Below are 15,963 nucleotides of genomic sequence, written 5' to 3'. Positions count from 1 at the left end.
TGTGTCCAGGGGAAGCGGAGTCAGCATTTTCTATGAAGAAATTGTCCCCACACGTTTTTTGAAACTCGGGATTTGCTGTTAAAAATTGAAGCGCTGCAGGTGGAATTAAAGAAATGCTACCCAAATAGTTCAATCACATAAACAGCAAAATCTTTTGCATCAAAATTAAATAAAACCACTTGTGCGTATTCAAATAGTTATAGCGAGTTTAGTAACTAATGCGAGTGCCTGTGGGACTCACAACACTAATTATGGACATTTTAAGAAGGAATATATATTTACGGCATTGACCGACAGAGGGCAGATAAGATAGAATTCGTCAGGTCTAAAGAGATACCGCAAAACTAGCGAAGAAGACATGGAACTAGTCTCATTTCACACTACTCGTCTATAACACCTACTAATAACAACTTAATACCATGATGTTTGGTGTTGGTTAAACGGTTAATGACCGCTTGTGTAGAAAGGAAGCGGCAGACGACACCCAGACAGGTAATTGATTGAGTCGCAGCCTGAGTAGACTGTGATGGGGACCGTTAGCATGTGTTAGCCACGGCAGGCTAGTATTAAGAGAGGTTGGTGCCGCCGTTTAAAAATGTAAAAATGTAAAAGATAAATTCTAATTCAAACAGCAGTAGCCTGTACCAGTTCTTTTCTTATTGGCTAAGTTTTCATTCTCCAAATGTAGGTTAAGACAAATGTTGCGTTTAAAAGGCGGTGGTTCTTCAGAGGCTAGGACATGTGATACTACCAGTTACACCGTGCTGTCTGGCTTGAAACTCACTATTTGTGCTGTACTTTTCTCTCTTGAATGACAGGACACTGGAGCCATGGCAGCTGCACAGTCTGTGCTAACGTTTGCAGTGTGCGTCCTCGTGATAACAGAGCTGATACTTGCCAAGAAGGACTACTATGACATACTGGGAGTGCCTAAAGGGGCCACAGAGCGCCAGATAAAGAAGGCTTTCCACAAGCTTGCAAAGAAATATCACCCAGATAAGAACAAGAGCCCTGATGCTGAAGTGAGATTTAGGGAAATTGCTGGAGGTACAGCTGATTTGTTTATTTTGGCGTATTTTGGGAAAATTCGTAGTTATCTGGCATGTCTTGGATATGATTGTTATTGTAATGTAGCGTTTTAATTCACTATCAAACAGGAAAATTGATATTTAGACTGTTAAAATTTATATTTATGAGTGACAAATGAAATGTGAACAGTACAATGTGTGAATCTGATATTACTACTACTAATAATAATAATTAATGATAAGGAACACTGATGCATGTTGGGGTTTTCTTGGTGGCACATGTTGATCCAATGGATAAGTTTGTCCTTTAATTGATCACCAATTACCTATATTACAGTTTGGTTAGTCATGCCTTTAGTCGGGGCTTTTTCAGCCACACCTTTTTTTAATGTTGAGATAATAAAACTCCCTCACTTTGACTGAATTTTGTGTTTCTGTATTTCTGTGCAGCTTATGAAACTTTATCAGATGAGGCAAGAAGAAGCGAGTATGATCAGTTCGGGGACACTGACGCGTACTTCGATGGGGAGACGCAAGGCAAACACAGACAAGGTGCCCACCAACCTTTCACCTTCAGTTTTGATGACATATTTAAGGACTTTGACATCTACAGCCAGAACAGACACGCCCGTCACCGAAGACACTTTGATGAACACTCCAGGTCCCACAGCAGACATAAAAGACACTTTCAAGGTGGTTTTGGAGCCGGGGTTATCAATGATATGTTTGATGATATTGAGAGAATGTTTACTTTTGACAGACACACCAAACAGACTGAAAACCAGTTTCATGGTACGTCGAAACAGCACTGTAGAACAGTAACGCAACGCAGAGGTAATATGGTAACTACTTACACAGACTGCACTGCATCATAGGGTGCAATGTAAATGGCTTAAAAAAATGCCTTAAAAGCATACAACATATTTGTATTTTTCAAGTTGAAGAAAGCCAGTTGGTTCAAAATACTGTGAAGCGTGAACATTTGTGTTAAGCACTGACATTCAGGAATGACAGGCACTGAATAAACAGGCAATTTAGCTTAGTTTTAAAATGAAATAAGCTATCTTTTTCCAACATATTTCCAGCATATTTTCACTTGTGAGTGATTGTTGTAGTTTTTTGCTTAGTGGTGAAGTAAGCAGTTTTGTCAGTATTTTTTCCAAGCACCTTCTTTTGATAATGAAGTTTAAAAACATTATCTTGTTACAATTGTGGAAAAATAAATAACATAAAATTTAAGAAAAAAAATATATGTTGCTCAATATTGCACAGAAATGTATGTGTTACGAGTTCGCCTACCACTATTTTGTACAGGTTCTTTGTAAAGGGTTTGTTATTTTAACTCCACAATCACATATACTGGCAGAAACAGTGGCAGCCAGCAGTGTTTTGCTTGCAGCTGTCAAATGAGCAGAAACAAAAAACCTGTAAACCTCCACATGTTGGTTTGTCTAACTTGTGTTTTGGAGTTTTTACTTGAAATAATAAAATATTCTTGTACTCTACAATGCTGGACCTTTTATGAACACTATGATCATGAAATTACAGCCAGTTCAAGAAAGAAATTGGTTGATAGCTGGAAAAGCCAAAAATACAAGTAAGAGAGGATTGTTTGGGACTTGGATTTAAGTGGAAATTGCTTCATCTAGCCTCAAGATAATTTGTCAGATACAAATGATGTTGATTCAAATAAAATATGTTTCACAAAGGTTTTGCAGGCCTAGCAGTGGTTCTCTGATTCACTGAGACCCACAATGTTTCTGACATGTATTACACAACATACCACAACAATGTATTGCCTCCAATATTCATTAATCATTAATAACTAAAGTTTATATTTAAAGAAGTCAGCACAATAGTATCAGCAAACGCTAGTATGCTGAACTTAACATACTCATTTTTTTAATTTGAGTTGTTATAAATTAAAACGCTTCCTTATTGCTTAAAAATAAATTGTCAATGTTGCATCAGTCTGGTTGTGTTATTTCCATTAAAAACGTGTTGTTGTGTTAGGGTATGTGTAAAGTAAATTGTGGAAGGACTGTTAAAACTGAACTACCTCGGAAGCATATAGGCTTTTAATGCCTCTTGTGTACTACAAGCATCAGTGCTGGTTGAGTTTAACACTGTTAATATTCCTCATTAGTTCGCTCCTGTATGAAGTGCACTTGACACTCTGCTATAATGTAGTAAAATAAGCAATAGCCAGGGCATAATAAAATGTCCAGACAAAACTTTGAATTAGAATTTAATTTTTGTCTGTGTTCCTATAAATATTTTTGACGCTCACCGTGGTTACTGTTGCGTTGCGGGAAAAATAATTATTATTGTGGGAGTACGGCTCACGATGTAGCCTCTAGGAAATGTAGTTCGGCAACAATCGAATCTCGAGAAAGAGGCGTAGCTGCGTTTGACTGTCGTGAACGTCAAGTCCCATAATGCAACTGTGACTAACTACGTGCGTAGATGTCAGATCCGAAGACAAACCAGTAGCTTTTAGCTGCGGGACATTGAATGACTTTGTACCCGTGTGCGTTAAGAAAGTTCTCTGTTTGACAGGTTTAGAATCGGCGCTAATGGAGGCACTTATACCTGTCATAAACAAGCTGCAAGACGTATTTACAACTGTCGGCGCAGACACAATCCAACTGCCGCAGATAGTTGTTGTGGGAACACAGGTGAGAGACGTCACTTTGCTTGAAAGCTAACTTTTAGTTAGCCTGCAGCAACTTATTGTTTTGACTCTTTGTTTTCACCGCAGTTTTTCTTTCACTTTCACGCAGACACAGTACTATTAACTGTCCATAAAAGCATAACGTGGATTTTTAATTGTTTTAGTTTACTGCCATAGTAAACTAAGCAGGGTTACGGTTGACAGTTTACAGTAGTGTTTATCCACATGTTCTAGCCTTGTGGTTAGTCTCCAGAAAACAAAATCAAGTGCTGTTTTTCTTAATCTAGTTACATAAACAATTTGACCAGCCGTCTGTCGTTTTTATGGAAAACACAATTTGTACTTACGACTTTATGAATAACCTAGACTAAATTTAAGTTTGCCAATTTCTGAAGAACACCTATCTACAACTAGTGCATCCCATCAGTATTTTATCTGCCAATTCTTTAGAGATTTAATATACTATTAGTTATATTTATCGCATCTTTGTTAATATTACAGCGGTGAACAATTAATTAAAAACGTCTTTCACCCTACTGTACCCAAGTGCAATTTAGCAGCACCACAAAAACTATTACTGACATGAAGTCAACATCTATAATACAGTTTCTCACTACCTTGTGGAGTAGTGAGACATTGAAGCCTACGTGGTTTAAAGTGGGAGGTTTTGCCTAAGGCTAATGGGATGTGACTGTCTCAGACGTATTGGCAGGGATGTGAGGGTGTTAGAGTAAAACCAGGCAAGCCAAAGGATGTTTTTGACCCATTAAGACCGGATGCAACGTGCTTGTGTCTGTTCTTTTAATCTTTGTCCTTGTCAATGCTCTGCTTCAGTTAAGAGCAGCTCAGAGATTACACTGAAGGTTTTAATAATTGTTTTTTGTGTGTGTGTCTTGTCCATCATTAGACCGACTTATAGCAGTCAGATCAACTTTAGGTTTACTGCTACAGCTGCTGCTCCTACTGTGGAAGATTACCTGGCCGTTTATGTGCATTTTGCTAGCTATGTGAAGTATTTCACTTTACACACAGTTTCGTTAGAGATGACTCAACTACAAACTGAATCAAGCCTACAGCGCTATGCAAGTGTCTCCTTAAATATTGAAGAATCTGGGCAAGTGGAGAATAAAAGAAATCGTCACAGGCCTAAAAACCTACCTGTAGCAGATGCACAGTATCTGAAAGTCATGTCCTTTTTTTCTGTATGCTGAAAACAACTTTTTCTGGCCAATGAATGAGTCATTCATACTTGAGCCTTTTATATGAGGTGATTTTGTTCTCCACCCAAAAGGAGGGAGTGTGTAATTGGGTTTGTTTGACTGTTTGTTACCAGTCTGGTGTCCAGTTTTCTAAGTACTGTGTTTAAATTTTGCATGGTGGTAGATACCAATAAAAGCTCGAGCTGATTTAATTTTGGTGAAAATCGGGTCAAGATTACGCCCTTTGGGGGGAGTTTTGTTGTTTATGATCTTGTTGTTGTTACTTTCTACAGAGCAGCGGGAAGAGTTCGGTTTTGGAGAGCCTGGTTGGCAGGGATATTCTGCCACGAGGGACTGGTGTTGTCACACGCCGGCCTCTCGTCCTCCAGCTAGTGCACATCGACCAAGAAGACCGCAGAAAACCCACAGAAGAGAATGGTAACATAACTGTCCCCTCTTCTAATTTTTATGTCGAAAATGAACATTTATATTTTTCTAAATAGTTAGTTTTAAAGTCAACTTTTTACACATTTTCAGCCTTTGGTGTTTTCTAACGCATTTTTCAGACTGGCATTTGTTTAGTAGTTGGATTAGTCCACTATGCTTCCAATTTTCTGACAAAATTTACAGCTTTAATAAAATGTAAAATAAAGGGAGCTCTTTAAACAGATTCTTAATTGCTTTTTATTGTTAGAGCAGTTAGAGTGACTTCGTATTGATGGTGTTATTATCTCTGATTGAGAACAGATGCCACCCGCTTCTCAGTAAAAAACAAAAACAAGGAACTGAAATGTGCCAAGATCCTGCGTGTAGTTTGTCCTGCCCTCTGGGAATGACTGCAGAGTGACTCTGCATTACTGCAGAGTCTCATGCAGGGGCTGCAGATTGCCGAGTTAACTCTTTTCTCTCCTGTCGTCTCTCTTTAACTGCAGAATCCAAGAAAAACGGACGCCTTTACAAAGGTCTCCTTTTCCCATGTTCTGTATCCCACTGTGTTTGTATCTTATGTAATCAGCCCCCCCACCGAATCCAACGCTCCCCACCACCCATCTCTTTTCTGTATTTGTCCCCATCTTGCTTTGTATTTGTATAGCTTTTCCAAAACTGCAAAACCATGTGGCTTCATCTCATGCCCTTCCGCCCAAATAGGCTGGTGTCTGTCATTTGAAGTTTGTTAGAGAGAGTTGGCATATTCTGGTCAAAAAATATACAATTGTGTTGAAAATAATTATAAGGGCCTCATAGAGCAGCTTCCTTCAGATGAACAACAGACCCCAACCTGTTGATTATTGCATCAAAAATCAGCTTACTTTGATTTGTTTTGTTTTTTTAAATAGCCTTTCTAGGTTTCTGCTTTCCAGAATGCACTTTATTTTTGCTTTAGGTTATTTACTTCCTTTACTGTTATGTGAGAACAGCTCTTCAGCTGTGGCGCCTTCTCCTCTGAAGAGTTTATCTTTCACATCCTTGCCGGCAGAAAACACATTTAAATCAGGGATGTAATAATAGTAACGTTTGTCTCAAGGCCACATCTATCACGTAATCTGTATCTAAAACATCTGTCCTCGACTTTGTATTTCTGCAGGCATCGATGGAGAAGAATGGGGCAAATTCCTACACACCAAAAACAAGGTAGACTTTTCAGCCTATTCTCCACAAGGTTAACACTCTCATGCCCATGCTGTACTGTGTATTAGAAACATCTGAATATTTCAAATACAAAGGTGAAAAAAGACACATCTTTGTTCTTTGCCCCATATTTACTTTGACACATATGCATTGAACAGGACGACATTTTCTGGTTTTGCGGCATGCCTCAAATGTAAAACATGTTACAGGATCAGGCACACACACCCTTTCAGCTGCTAAAAATATCTTTTTGGCCACAGGGCTAATGTCCTCCAAAGCTACATTGTGTCTTTTTCTGAGTTTCATTTACTGTAGTTCTTCATGTTTGAACAAATAAGCTCTTATGAGGTGCTGAGAGCCTCGTGATATCAATTGGATTTTCTCAGGATTTCTTTGTAAGTGTTCCCTGTCATGTACTTTCTGCTCCTCCCGGCTGTCCTTGTCTTTTCAGTGTCAACAAATGCTTTTTAAAATTAATGTTGCTCATTCTTACCCCCTTAATATTCATGGTTAAATCATCTTTTCAGATCTACGCAGATTTTGAGGAAATCAGACACGAAATCGAGACAGAAACGGAACGAATTTCTGGCAGTAACAAAGTGAGTGTCAAACATGAATGGAGAAAATGGATGAGCTTTAAATGTCCACACCAACCTGAAAGGTGCTTTATTATGTTTGCAGGGAATTAGCGATGAACCCATTCACCTAAAAATCTTCTCTCCACAAGTTGTGAATCTCACATTAGTGGATCTTCCTGGCATCACCAAGGTAAGACAAGTTTGCTAAGCTATTTGTACGTTTTATAACAGGAACTAGGAAGCATATTGATCCATATTGTACATTAGCTGATTTAATGATTTTTTCTTTCTCCTTGCTCATGTATCTCTGTCCAGGTCACATTCATTGATTATTCAGATGAAAGCTAGTTACATGTAGCTTGAAAGGACTGATAAGTGTTAAATAAATGTGCTTACATGAGTAGTTATGTGGTTGTAGGCTTTAATACCCCACTGCTATTTATTAATCAGCTGTGGTCATCTGCCATGGATAAAGTCTACTTGTATTTGTTAAAACAGGTACCAGTGGGCGATCAGCCAAAAGACATAGAGATCCAGATCAGAGAGCTGATTTTAAAGTATATCTCCAACCCCAATTCAATCATCTTGGCTGTGACTGCTGCCAACACAGATATGGCGACATCAGAGGCTCTCAAGGTGGCCCGTGAGGTTGACCCTGATGGTAAATGGCATCCCTGTTTTGCTTTGGTTTCCTCTTCTCTCCTGGTTGTTTTTAGTTAAATCAGCACAAGCATTTATTTTCATTTCTCCCTCACACGTGCTCTTTGCTTTTCTTTCCTCAGCAGTGGTTTTTTTAACATTGGGTTTGTGCGTTCTGTGTTTAGGTAGGAGGACGCTAGCAGTGATAACCAAGCTTGACCTGATGGATGCTGGTACGGACGCCATGGATGTCCTGATGGGCAGAGTCATCCCTGTTAAACTGGGCATTATTGGAGTAGTAAACAGGTATCGGTGCAGTGAGTGGTCACACAAGGCAAAACTGCACCTTTTAAGTTCAACTCAGCCTCATAGTTATTTTTGTTTGTGCACTTGATCAGGAGCCAGTTGGATATCAATCAGAAGAAGCTGGTGGCAGATTCTATTCGAGATGAACATGCATTCTTACAAAAGAAGTACCCCTCCCTCGCAAACAGAAATGGAACCAAATATCTGGCTAGAACATTGAACAGGTATGAAAGTGATACATTATGTATGTATTTAAATTTGAAATATTGACCTTTTTTTTAGCCTAATTGTTTGAGTTTTAGTCCCTTCCTGACAAGATGAAACAGCACTGGCTACACTAGTCCGTAACAAGCCTGCCGACTTCCTTTCTTATTACCACAGGTTACTGATGCACCACATCAGAGACTGTCTCCCTGAGCTGAAGACGAGGATCAATGTGCTGGCAGCGCAGTATCAGTCTTTACTCAACAGTTACGGTGAACCTGTCGAGGATAAGAGTGCCACGTTGCTGCAGATTATCACCAAGTTTGCTGCAGAGTACTGCAACACAATAGAGGGCACGGCCAAGTACATCGAGACAGCTGAACTGTGAGTTACACAACTCTAAACTGCATTTACTTTGTTATGCCACCAAGGGGCGCTAGCATCATACTTTCCTTAATGAAAGCCCATTCTGCATCTGAGTGTGCTTTAATGTGGTCCTTTCTCCTCCTCAGGTGTGGTGGAGCACGGATTTGTTATATATTCCACGAGACGTTCGGTCGCACGTTGGAGTCAGTCGATCCTCTGGGTGGTCTGACAACCATTGACGTGCTCACTGCAATCAGAAATGCAACGGTTGGTTTCTGTGACATCCGTTGATTTGATAGTCTTAAAAGGCACTTTTTTCAAAGCTTACACTTTAATTGCCTTTGTCAGGGCCCGAGGCCGGCTCTGTTTGTGCCCGAGGTTTCGTTTGAGTTGCTCGTGAAGCGGCAGGTCAAGCGTCTGGAAGAGCCCAGCCTGCGCTGCGTGGAGCTCGTTCACGAGGAGATGCAGAGGATCATCCAGCACTGCAGTAACTACAGCACGCAGGTCAGACACGCCCTCACCAGCGACTAAAGCACAGAGGTGTGCTGTAATTGCCGAAGGTTGTAACATTAGGCTTTCATTTTGATTGATTGTTCATCATCTCTGCAGGAGTTACTGAGGTTTCCAAAGCTTCATGATGCTATAGTAGAGGTGGTCACATCCCTTCTCAGAAAAAGGCTCCCAGTCACAAATGAAATGGTCAGGAACTCCTCACACTTGTGGTATTTATAAAGGAAGTTAACAAACAGCCCCTAATCTGAAAAACCTATTTTCTGAATCGATTTTCAGGTACATAACTTGGTTGCCATTGAGCTGGCGTATATCAACACCAAACACCCCGACTTTGCTGATGCCAGTGGCCTTATGAACAACAACATCGAAGTAAGAGATTGGCCACTACTTTCATTTACATTTATTTAATGCAGTGTTTGTGTAATCCTCTTTTGTCACCTCACACTGATTGTTTTTAATTATGATTTTTCTTTTCCAGAAAAGGGAGAATTTTCTCTTCTTCTGCTTGTGATATTTTTCAAAATTTTGTTTTTGTAGGAGCAGAGACGGAATAGACTGAGAGATCTGCCCTCTGCCGTTCCCAGAGATAAGGTACAGTTTGTCTGTCTGAGAGTAACTGCTTTGTGGTAACGCACTTTAACTTCTTCTTTCCTGCATATGTAGATTTATTTAGTCAGGGCAAAACCAGCTGTTCACGTATACATGCATATATAAAGTTATAAGAATATAATAAAATATACAAATAAAAAAATTATGTGCTTTCTGTCTGCTTAACCTGAAGCTGCCCAACTTGTATGTCGGGCATTTCTTCTATCTTACTGTATGTAAGGCTCATGCACACCTTCCGCTTATAGCTCCTGTCCATGCTCCTCTCCTTTCTTCCTCATGTCTTTCTTTAGTCCCTTAGAGGTCCTGGGGGGCAGTCTCTCTCCCCCACCGAAACTTCTGCCCATGAGGGCGAGGTCACTAAGGTGTGTCTTGTTCATTTCCCCTGCCTGTGTCTACATCTGCCCACCCCCAGACTTTCTTTGATTCCTTTAAAATCAGCCAAACTGTGTTTCTTTGGCTCTTACACTTTGATTTGCATCTAACCCTATTTTCTGCATGCTGGTTGCACGGATAGAAAAAGCACAATTCCCAGCTCAACTGAAATGACATGAGGTTTTTGTTTGTTTTGGGGTTTCTTTTAATGGGGAATTGAAGAAAACCTTACTAGCACTGGTAGACTATATGATATGGACACTCTTTGTAATTTTATTATATATTCACTCCAAAGAAAGATATTCAAGATCTGGTTTAGGTAAATCTGTTACATTTTGTGCCAAGAGCCATTACACTCAGGATTTATATCAAATTTTATATAGTTAAATAACTTTAAAAAGCCTTTGTGTCATGATTGCTTCACCCAGTCACACACTGCCTGTCATTTTATCCACACATTCCCTTTGCTTGCTCAGTTCACAGTCAGGACAATGAGCACCAATCTGGATGAACGTCTTTGTACTGAAGTCAAAGAAGACCTATGGCATGCTGATATTTGAAGCATGTCAAAAATTATCAGGAAATTCCTTCTGGATGTGCTCTGTTTTTTTTGGGTTTTTTTAATGTTGGATCAGCTGATGATTTTACTTGTTTTCATTACCTCTTATATCTCTCCCCTCTGTAGGGAGCAGCCAGTGTTTCTCAGAGCTCTTCTGTCAGTGACCAGACAGACAGTGGCACGGGCAACTGGAGGAGCATGGTGAGAAAGGGCGAGGAGATTCCAGCTGGTGACAGGGCCATGCCCCAGCCTCTTATCACTGCAAGTCCCCAGAAGGGCTATGCTGTCAACCTATTAGATGTGGTGAGAACTCTGCATTTGTATAAGCAGGTTTAAAAATTGTTTTTGCTCGATGGCAATATCTGGTATTGGTAAAATGTTCTGTAGATGTATTGTAAGTGCACTAATCTGCCGAATATTATAGCTATTAGAGTTTCTCTTATTTCATTGTCAGCCTGTTCCAGTATCAAGAAAGTTGTCTGCTCGGGAGCAGAGAGACTGTGAGGTCATCGAGAGACTCATCAAGTCTTATTTCCTCATTGTTCGGAAAAACATCCAAGACAGGTAAGGTTTTTCATCTGCAACAGAGTAAACGTTAACATCGTTAATCCTTACTATACGTTTTACTGCGTTTGGCCTCAGTGTACCAAAGGCAGTGATGCACTTCCTGGTGAACCATGTGAAGGACTGCCTGCAGAGTGAGCTGGTGGGTCAGTTATATAAGACGACGCTGCTGAGCGACCTGCTGACAGAGTCCGAGGACATGGCTCAAAGACGCAACGAGGCTGCTGACATGCTCAAGGTGACAGATTCATCACAAAAAAGCATGAGCCAATGTCATACAAAGTTATATTTTATCCAGTAAATATAATATTGTGGCGTGTTGAGGGAGCAGCTAGTTCTCTCTCATCATGCCCTAGGACGTGCTGCTGTTTAGATGTTCTTGTTTTATTGTTTATGGTTACGTTACTTTTAACTATAATCTTAAATGTTGTGTTTGTACTGCGGTACAAAGTCACTGACAGTTATTGTTTTATAGAAAGAATGCAGTACCATAAATGAGTTCTGTTACGCTGTTATTGACCCTCGAAGCACAGTGTAGCACCAGCAAGTGTTTAATAAAGAGCTCCCCCTACCAGCTTGGGGTCAAACAGCAAGCTCAATCTGTGTGTGGAGCTTCCTTGTGAAGATTCCTCTGCATGCCACAATATATAACTTCTTTTTCCAAAGACAACGAAATGTCTTATGAATTAGGAAAAGCCTTAACTATTTAGCATGCTTTGTTATTGCAACATTAGAGATATACATGGTTCCTCAGTGCTCTGAAGTTATTGTTGCACTGACTGTTCTGTGAACACAGCATCTTTCTGTACAAACGTTCATTTAGACATTTGTTTGAAGCCAATATGAGGCACGAGAAATGAATCAATCTAGCAAATGATTTTTCAAATCTTTTTAGCATAAAAATCCCTCTACTTACCGCAGTAAATCAGACTTATGATTCTCTTGTGTGACTTGATGGAGAAACTGTACATCCCAGTATGATCCTAATGCGGTGTGATGACGACATTAAAATCAGTTATTAGATTACATCTGTCTTCTCATCTCTGTGTCTAGGCGTTGCAGAAAGCCAGCCAGGTGATAGCAGAGATCCGAGAAACCCACCTGTGGTGAGGATGAGCAATCTTCAGCAAGCTCTCTTCATCCTTGTGGGGACCCTCGCTGTCTTCATGTGGACCATCCCACCTCCCTGTCGAGTCATGCAGCAGCTCAGGCTGTAGAGACAACTCAGAAATGCACTGGTGTGGATATGTGTATATGGAAACATAGTTTTAATGTACAGCAAGGAAGTAATAATCAGGGGAAGTACATTTTAGTCACTCGCCATCGGCATCACGTATACTTCTGTCCTAGATTATTATATTTTTCTTAATGTAAGTAAAACAGTACATAAATAATATTATACATCACGACTATGTGGGGCCTTGCTGAGGAATATGCGCTCCAACTGTAGATTTTGATTAAAGCTACAAATGAAAACTCATGTGACACCATGTATATGCCCTCTTTATTGGATTTTGAAGTAATTTGTGCACTGCAATGCACTTTTTTGTAATTGTTAACATACCCCATACCAATACATCATACATTCATTATTTCTTTATTTCTTTATTTTTAAAGCGACACAAGAACAATGCAAAATTAGACACATTTGCTGTTCAGTGTGAATTTTTGTGTAAGAGTTATTATAGTGGACAGATTTACACAGAAACACTTGTTTTGTACTTTTATGACCATAGCAACTGGCACATAACCTTACACAATAGAAGAATGAACACATGGACAATAGACACCAGGGTCCATCGCTGGTGTCACCGTTTGCCTCGACTCTATCTTGTAGCAGCTTTATCTCACACGGCCCATCTTGCCTTTTCCACGACCTTTGGCACTGAAAAGGTTCAGGATACCAATGAGTTTAATAAACACGGATATCATATAGTTTCATTATTTAGCAATTCGACATGCCATTACCCAGGGTACAGATGTTAAAGACGGAAATACAAAGACTGTGGGAGTCATGAGATGATGTGGAAATGATTAAGTTGGTAATATTTTAAGTGCAGAAATTTTAACCGCAAACATTTAAGGCTTTTGACTTCATGGGGGTATGCTGTCAAGCTGCATGCTGTTTGTTTAACAGAAAATAAATTCAAACTATAAGAACAGGGTACGTGATGTGTTTTTCTAATAATGTCACAGATGATAGATTTCTCGAGTATCCGCTGAGCTGAGTGACACTGTTTTTTAGAACATAATACACTCATAACTGCGGTCTCTGATCTATTTTCTGATTGTGAGTGGTGAAATCGTATCTTAGAAAAGTGTGAAATGGAGAAACAGAAGCTTTATGTAAGACAAGAAACCTTAGAAGGTCATCAAAATAGGAAGAGATCCAGCGGGGGAGCTGTGTGCTTACCTCTGGTGATCCTGAACACGAGAGAGAAGCAGGTTGATCTGCAACGGCACGTAAACATCTCCTCAGTGTTTCGAAATAAAAAGGCTGATAATCTTACACAACGGGGTCTAACGTGAATCGTGAAACTAGCAAACCACACCAACAAATATCAATAAATGATAAATGCAGGATGGTTGCCTTCAGGTGTTTCTCGTGCTGTTGGTCATAAATACACTCAATGTTCTATTTTGTCTTTTTAAATAATGACAGTAATATCACAGAACGGATTAATAGTTCATGACTTACATCATATTTCTGTCTTTTGAGTTTCTCACTGAGGTCGAACTTCTCAGCCTCCAGCCCCATGAGTGACTCCCACAGTTCTTTGGCTTTATCCCTAAAGTAGAAATTCATACCAAAAACGTATCAAATTACCTGTTACTATTAAATATGTTGCAGTATTAACACGAGTTATCTGTGGCCAATATTTAGAAACATAATGAACTATGAATACTGAAGAAGCCCTGCATAGTGTTGTCATACTTGAGTTTATCCTCGCTCAGGTGATCAACGTTAAGAGCTTTCTTGCGTTCAGCCAGTATCTTCTTCTTCTTCTCTCTCTCAGTTGTTTTCTTGCCTCTTCTGGTGTCACTCTGCTTAACATAACATAAAGAATGAGCATGAATCCGCCTCAACATTCTCTATGTATTATTATTATTAACTTATTTTAAACTGCATTCCAGCATATGTACAAGTAATCCTGAAGTCTTCAGAGAGCTGGGAATGCTCAGTTTCAGACATTGTTTTCCACCTTCAAGGCTTCTGTTTATCAAAGACAGCCAATCAAAAGAGAGAGCTTAATGGGAGAAGAGTCGTAAAGGTGGAGTAGATAAAACCAGCTTTGTGGGTAAACTGAGGGGCCCAGTACTTTTAACTGTAAATCATGCAAAGCTACTGCAGTTGGAGCATCACAGTGGACTATCCACTCAGGTGATCCATTCTTATTAAGTCAAGCAAGCAGATGTCTGCTTCATACTATTCTAATTCTGTCATTCACAGGAAACTGAGAGACCTTCTGTCCACCACCGTACTGCTGAGACATGTTTGAGAGGGCCTTCTTCTTCTTTGCGTCCTCATCCATCTTCTTCCTTTGTTCCTCCTGCTCCTTACGCTCCTTCTCCTCCTGCATGCAGCACAAGCCAATCATTCAATACTGTTTTAGCTGCAGGTGGAATAATAAACAGTAGACTGAAGGTGTAAATCCACGTCCGTACCGCAAGTCTGTTCTGTCTCTCCTTTTCTCTCTCCGCCCTGATCCTTTGCTGCTCGGCTCTCTCAGAACGACGCTTCTCCTAAAAAAAAACAACAACCAAGAAACACACAAAGGTGCGCGCAGTCACGGTGAACTTCAGCCGGGTACAGACACTGTGACTGCTCTGCAACCAACTCACAATTCTATTAACGAGGGCAATGAGTTCTTCTTCCTCTTTCTTCCTCTGGACGAAGTGAGCCTCGATCAGAGACTGCAGCTCAGCTAGATCCTTCTCCTGACGTTTCCTGTAGATATCCTGCGTCAAAAAACCAAACATTGTGAGAAATGTGTCTGGTCAGTTTCAAACAGAGAGACGTTTGATGAGGCTGACTCACATCAAAGTCCACCTTTTCACCATCAGGGATCTTCGGGGCCGAAATGTTTGCCATAAACCTGCAGGTGTGAACAGTTTATCGTTGAATGATTCGTCCTAAGTGAGGTTTAAACTGCTCAACGTAAGGGAAGTTAAGAAACGTACTTAGGCTTGGTCTTTGAGTCATCTTGTGCTGATGACCAGGAGCACACATGATTAGTAAACTGGGAATGAAATCAGGTGTATAAAATAATGGGTAGATGCAATTTTCTTACCATCTTCTTCCCTGGAAGAGAGCAGAAACATTGCCACAATTAAAAATGTCCTCTTAATTACACAATAAAGAAATGTTGCACTCATAATAACATGAAGATAAAAAAAAAGTGTAAAATTGATCACATACTGAACCTCCCCGACTTCTTCTGTGTCAGACATTTTGTTAAAGGTGAGCTCTGCAAAATGGACACCCTATTAGCCTATATTTACACCAACAACTATTTCTGATCATTAAGCAGCATAGTAGATCCTGAGATAGCAACCGTTCACACAGTTTACAATGAGGGTCAGCGTTGGATCAGATATCATAGCCTGGCCAGAGTTGAAGATGTCTATTCTGATCTTTAACTGGACAACAGCAGCAACACAATAACTGGAAAACACTCCTACTCAATATGCCCAAATAAAACACTTCTGTATGCGTATTTAA

General features: G+C 40.0%; 3 protein-coding genes across 6 annotated transcripts; 2 read left to right on the top strand and 1 right to left on the bottom strand.

Annotated features, from left to right (window-relative positions):
- Positions 1-293: 293 nt before the first annotated feature.
- Positions 294-2,998, top strand: dnajb9a (DnaJ heat shock protein family (Hsp40) member B9a). Its single transcript, XM_085282662.1, has 3 exons — positions 294-492; positions 819-1,047; positions 1,479-2,998. Exons 1-3 carry the CDS (start codon positions 448-450, stop codon positions 1,901-1,903), a joined length of 699 nt encoding a protein of 232 aa, XP_085138788.1. The 5' UTR covers positions 294-447; the 3' UTR covers positions 1,904-2,998.
- Positions 2,999-3,448: 450 nt separating this feature from the next.
- Positions 3,449-13,400, top strand: dnm1l (dynamin 1-like). 3 transcript variants are annotated; one of them, XM_085282657.1, is made up of 20 exons: positions 3,449-3,706; positions 5,195-5,339; positions 5,834-5,863; positions 6,487-6,533; positions 7,058-7,129; positions 7,212-7,298; positions 7,607-7,769; positions 7,933-8,053; positions 8,146-8,277; positions 8,435-8,641; positions 8,770-8,890; positions 8,972-9,127; positions 9,233-9,322; positions 9,413-9,505; positions 9,674-9,727; positions 10,036-10,107; positions 10,803-10,979; positions 11,131-11,240; positions 11,319-11,478; positions 12,294-13,400. In XM_085282657.1, the coding sequence occupies exons 1-20, from the start codon at positions 3,605-3,607 to the stop codon at positions 12,348-12,350; spliced, it is 2,196 nt and encodes a 731-aa protein (XP_085138783.1). In that variant the 5' UTR covers positions 3,449-3,604; the 3' UTR covers positions 12,351-13,400. The 3 variants fall into 3 exon arrangements, with proteins under 3 accessions (XP_085138783.1, XP_085138784.1, XP_085138785.1); XM_085282658.1 differs by lacking the exon at positions 5,834-5,863; XM_085282659.1 differs by lacking the exon at positions 10,036-10,107 and having other exon boundaries at positions 3,450-3,706.
- tnnt2d (troponin T2d, cardiac) lies at positions 12,830-15,516 on the bottom strand. Of its 2 annotated transcripts, none has more exons than XM_085282660.1 (9): positions 15,423-15,516; positions 15,280-15,337; positions 15,084-15,200; positions 14,907-14,984; positions 14,705-14,815; positions 14,176-14,288; positions 13,939-14,029; positions 13,654-13,691; positions 12,830-13,125 (listed from the first exon to the last, which is right to left on the bottom strand). In XM_085282660.1, exons 2-9 carry the CDS (start codon positions 15,331-15,333, stop codon positions 13,083-13,085), a joined length of 645 nt encoding a protein of 214 aa, XP_085138786.1. In that variant the 5' UTR covers positions 15,334-15,337; positions 15,423-15,516; the 3' UTR covers positions 12,830-13,082. The 2 variants fall into 2 exon arrangements, with proteins under 2 accessions (XP_085138786.1, XP_085138787.1); XM_085282661.1 differs by having other exon boundaries at positions 14,176-14,285.
- Between the last annotated feature and the right edge of the window lie 447 nt (positions 15,517-15,963).

The sequence above is a fragment of the Mchenga conophoros genome, linkage group LG7 (assembly GCF_057382185.1).
Source record: "Mchenga conophoros isolate Kocher_MC1m ecotype Shallow Benthic linkage group LG7, M_conophoros_male_GT1.1, whole genome shotgun sequence".
NCBI lineage: Eukaryota > Metazoa > Chordata > Actinopteri > Cichliformes > Cichlidae > Mchenga > Mchenga conophoros.
Note: the sequence above shows the minus strand (reverse complement) of the source record. Positions and strands in the feature narration are given on the sequence as shown.

Bases quoted from the DNA above. Each gene is read 5' to 3' on its own strand.
- dnajb9a (XM_085282662.1), top strand. From the start codon at position 448: ATGACCGCTTGTGTAGAAAGGAAGCGGCAGACGACACCCAGACAG. The intron at 493-818 runs GTAATTGATTGA...CTTGAATGACAG, and splicing joins GGCAGACGACACCCAGACAG to GACACTGGAGCCATGGCAGC. The intron at 1,048-1,478 runs GTACAGCTGATT...ATTTCTGTGCAG, and splicing joins ATTTAGGGAAATTGCTGGAG to CTTATGAAACTTTATCAGAT.
- dnm1l (XM_085282657.1), top strand. From the start codon at position 3,605: ATGGAGGCACTTATACCTGTCATAAACAAGCTGCAAGACGTATTTACA. The intron at 5,340-5,833 runs GTAACATAACTG...CTTTAACTGCAG, and splicing joins AAAACCCACAGAAGAGAATG to AATCCAAGAAAAACGGACGC. The intron at 8,054-8,145 runs GTATCGGTGCAG...GCACTTGATCAG, and splicing joins ATTATTGGAGTAGTAAACAG to GAGCCAGTTGGATATCAATC.
- tnnt2d (XM_085282660.1), bottom strand. From the start codon at position 15,333: ATGGCAAACATTTCGGCCCCGAAGATCCCTGATGGTGAAAAGGTGGAC. The intron at 14,985-15,083 runs GTGAGTTGGTTG...GTTTTTTTTTAG, and splicing joins TTGCCCTCGTTAATAGAATT to GAGAAGCGTCGTTCTGAGAG. The intron at 14,289-14,704 runs GTCTCTCAGTTT...TGTTATGTTAAG, and splicing joins AGTACGGTGGTGGACAGAAG to CAGAGTGACACCAGAAGAGG.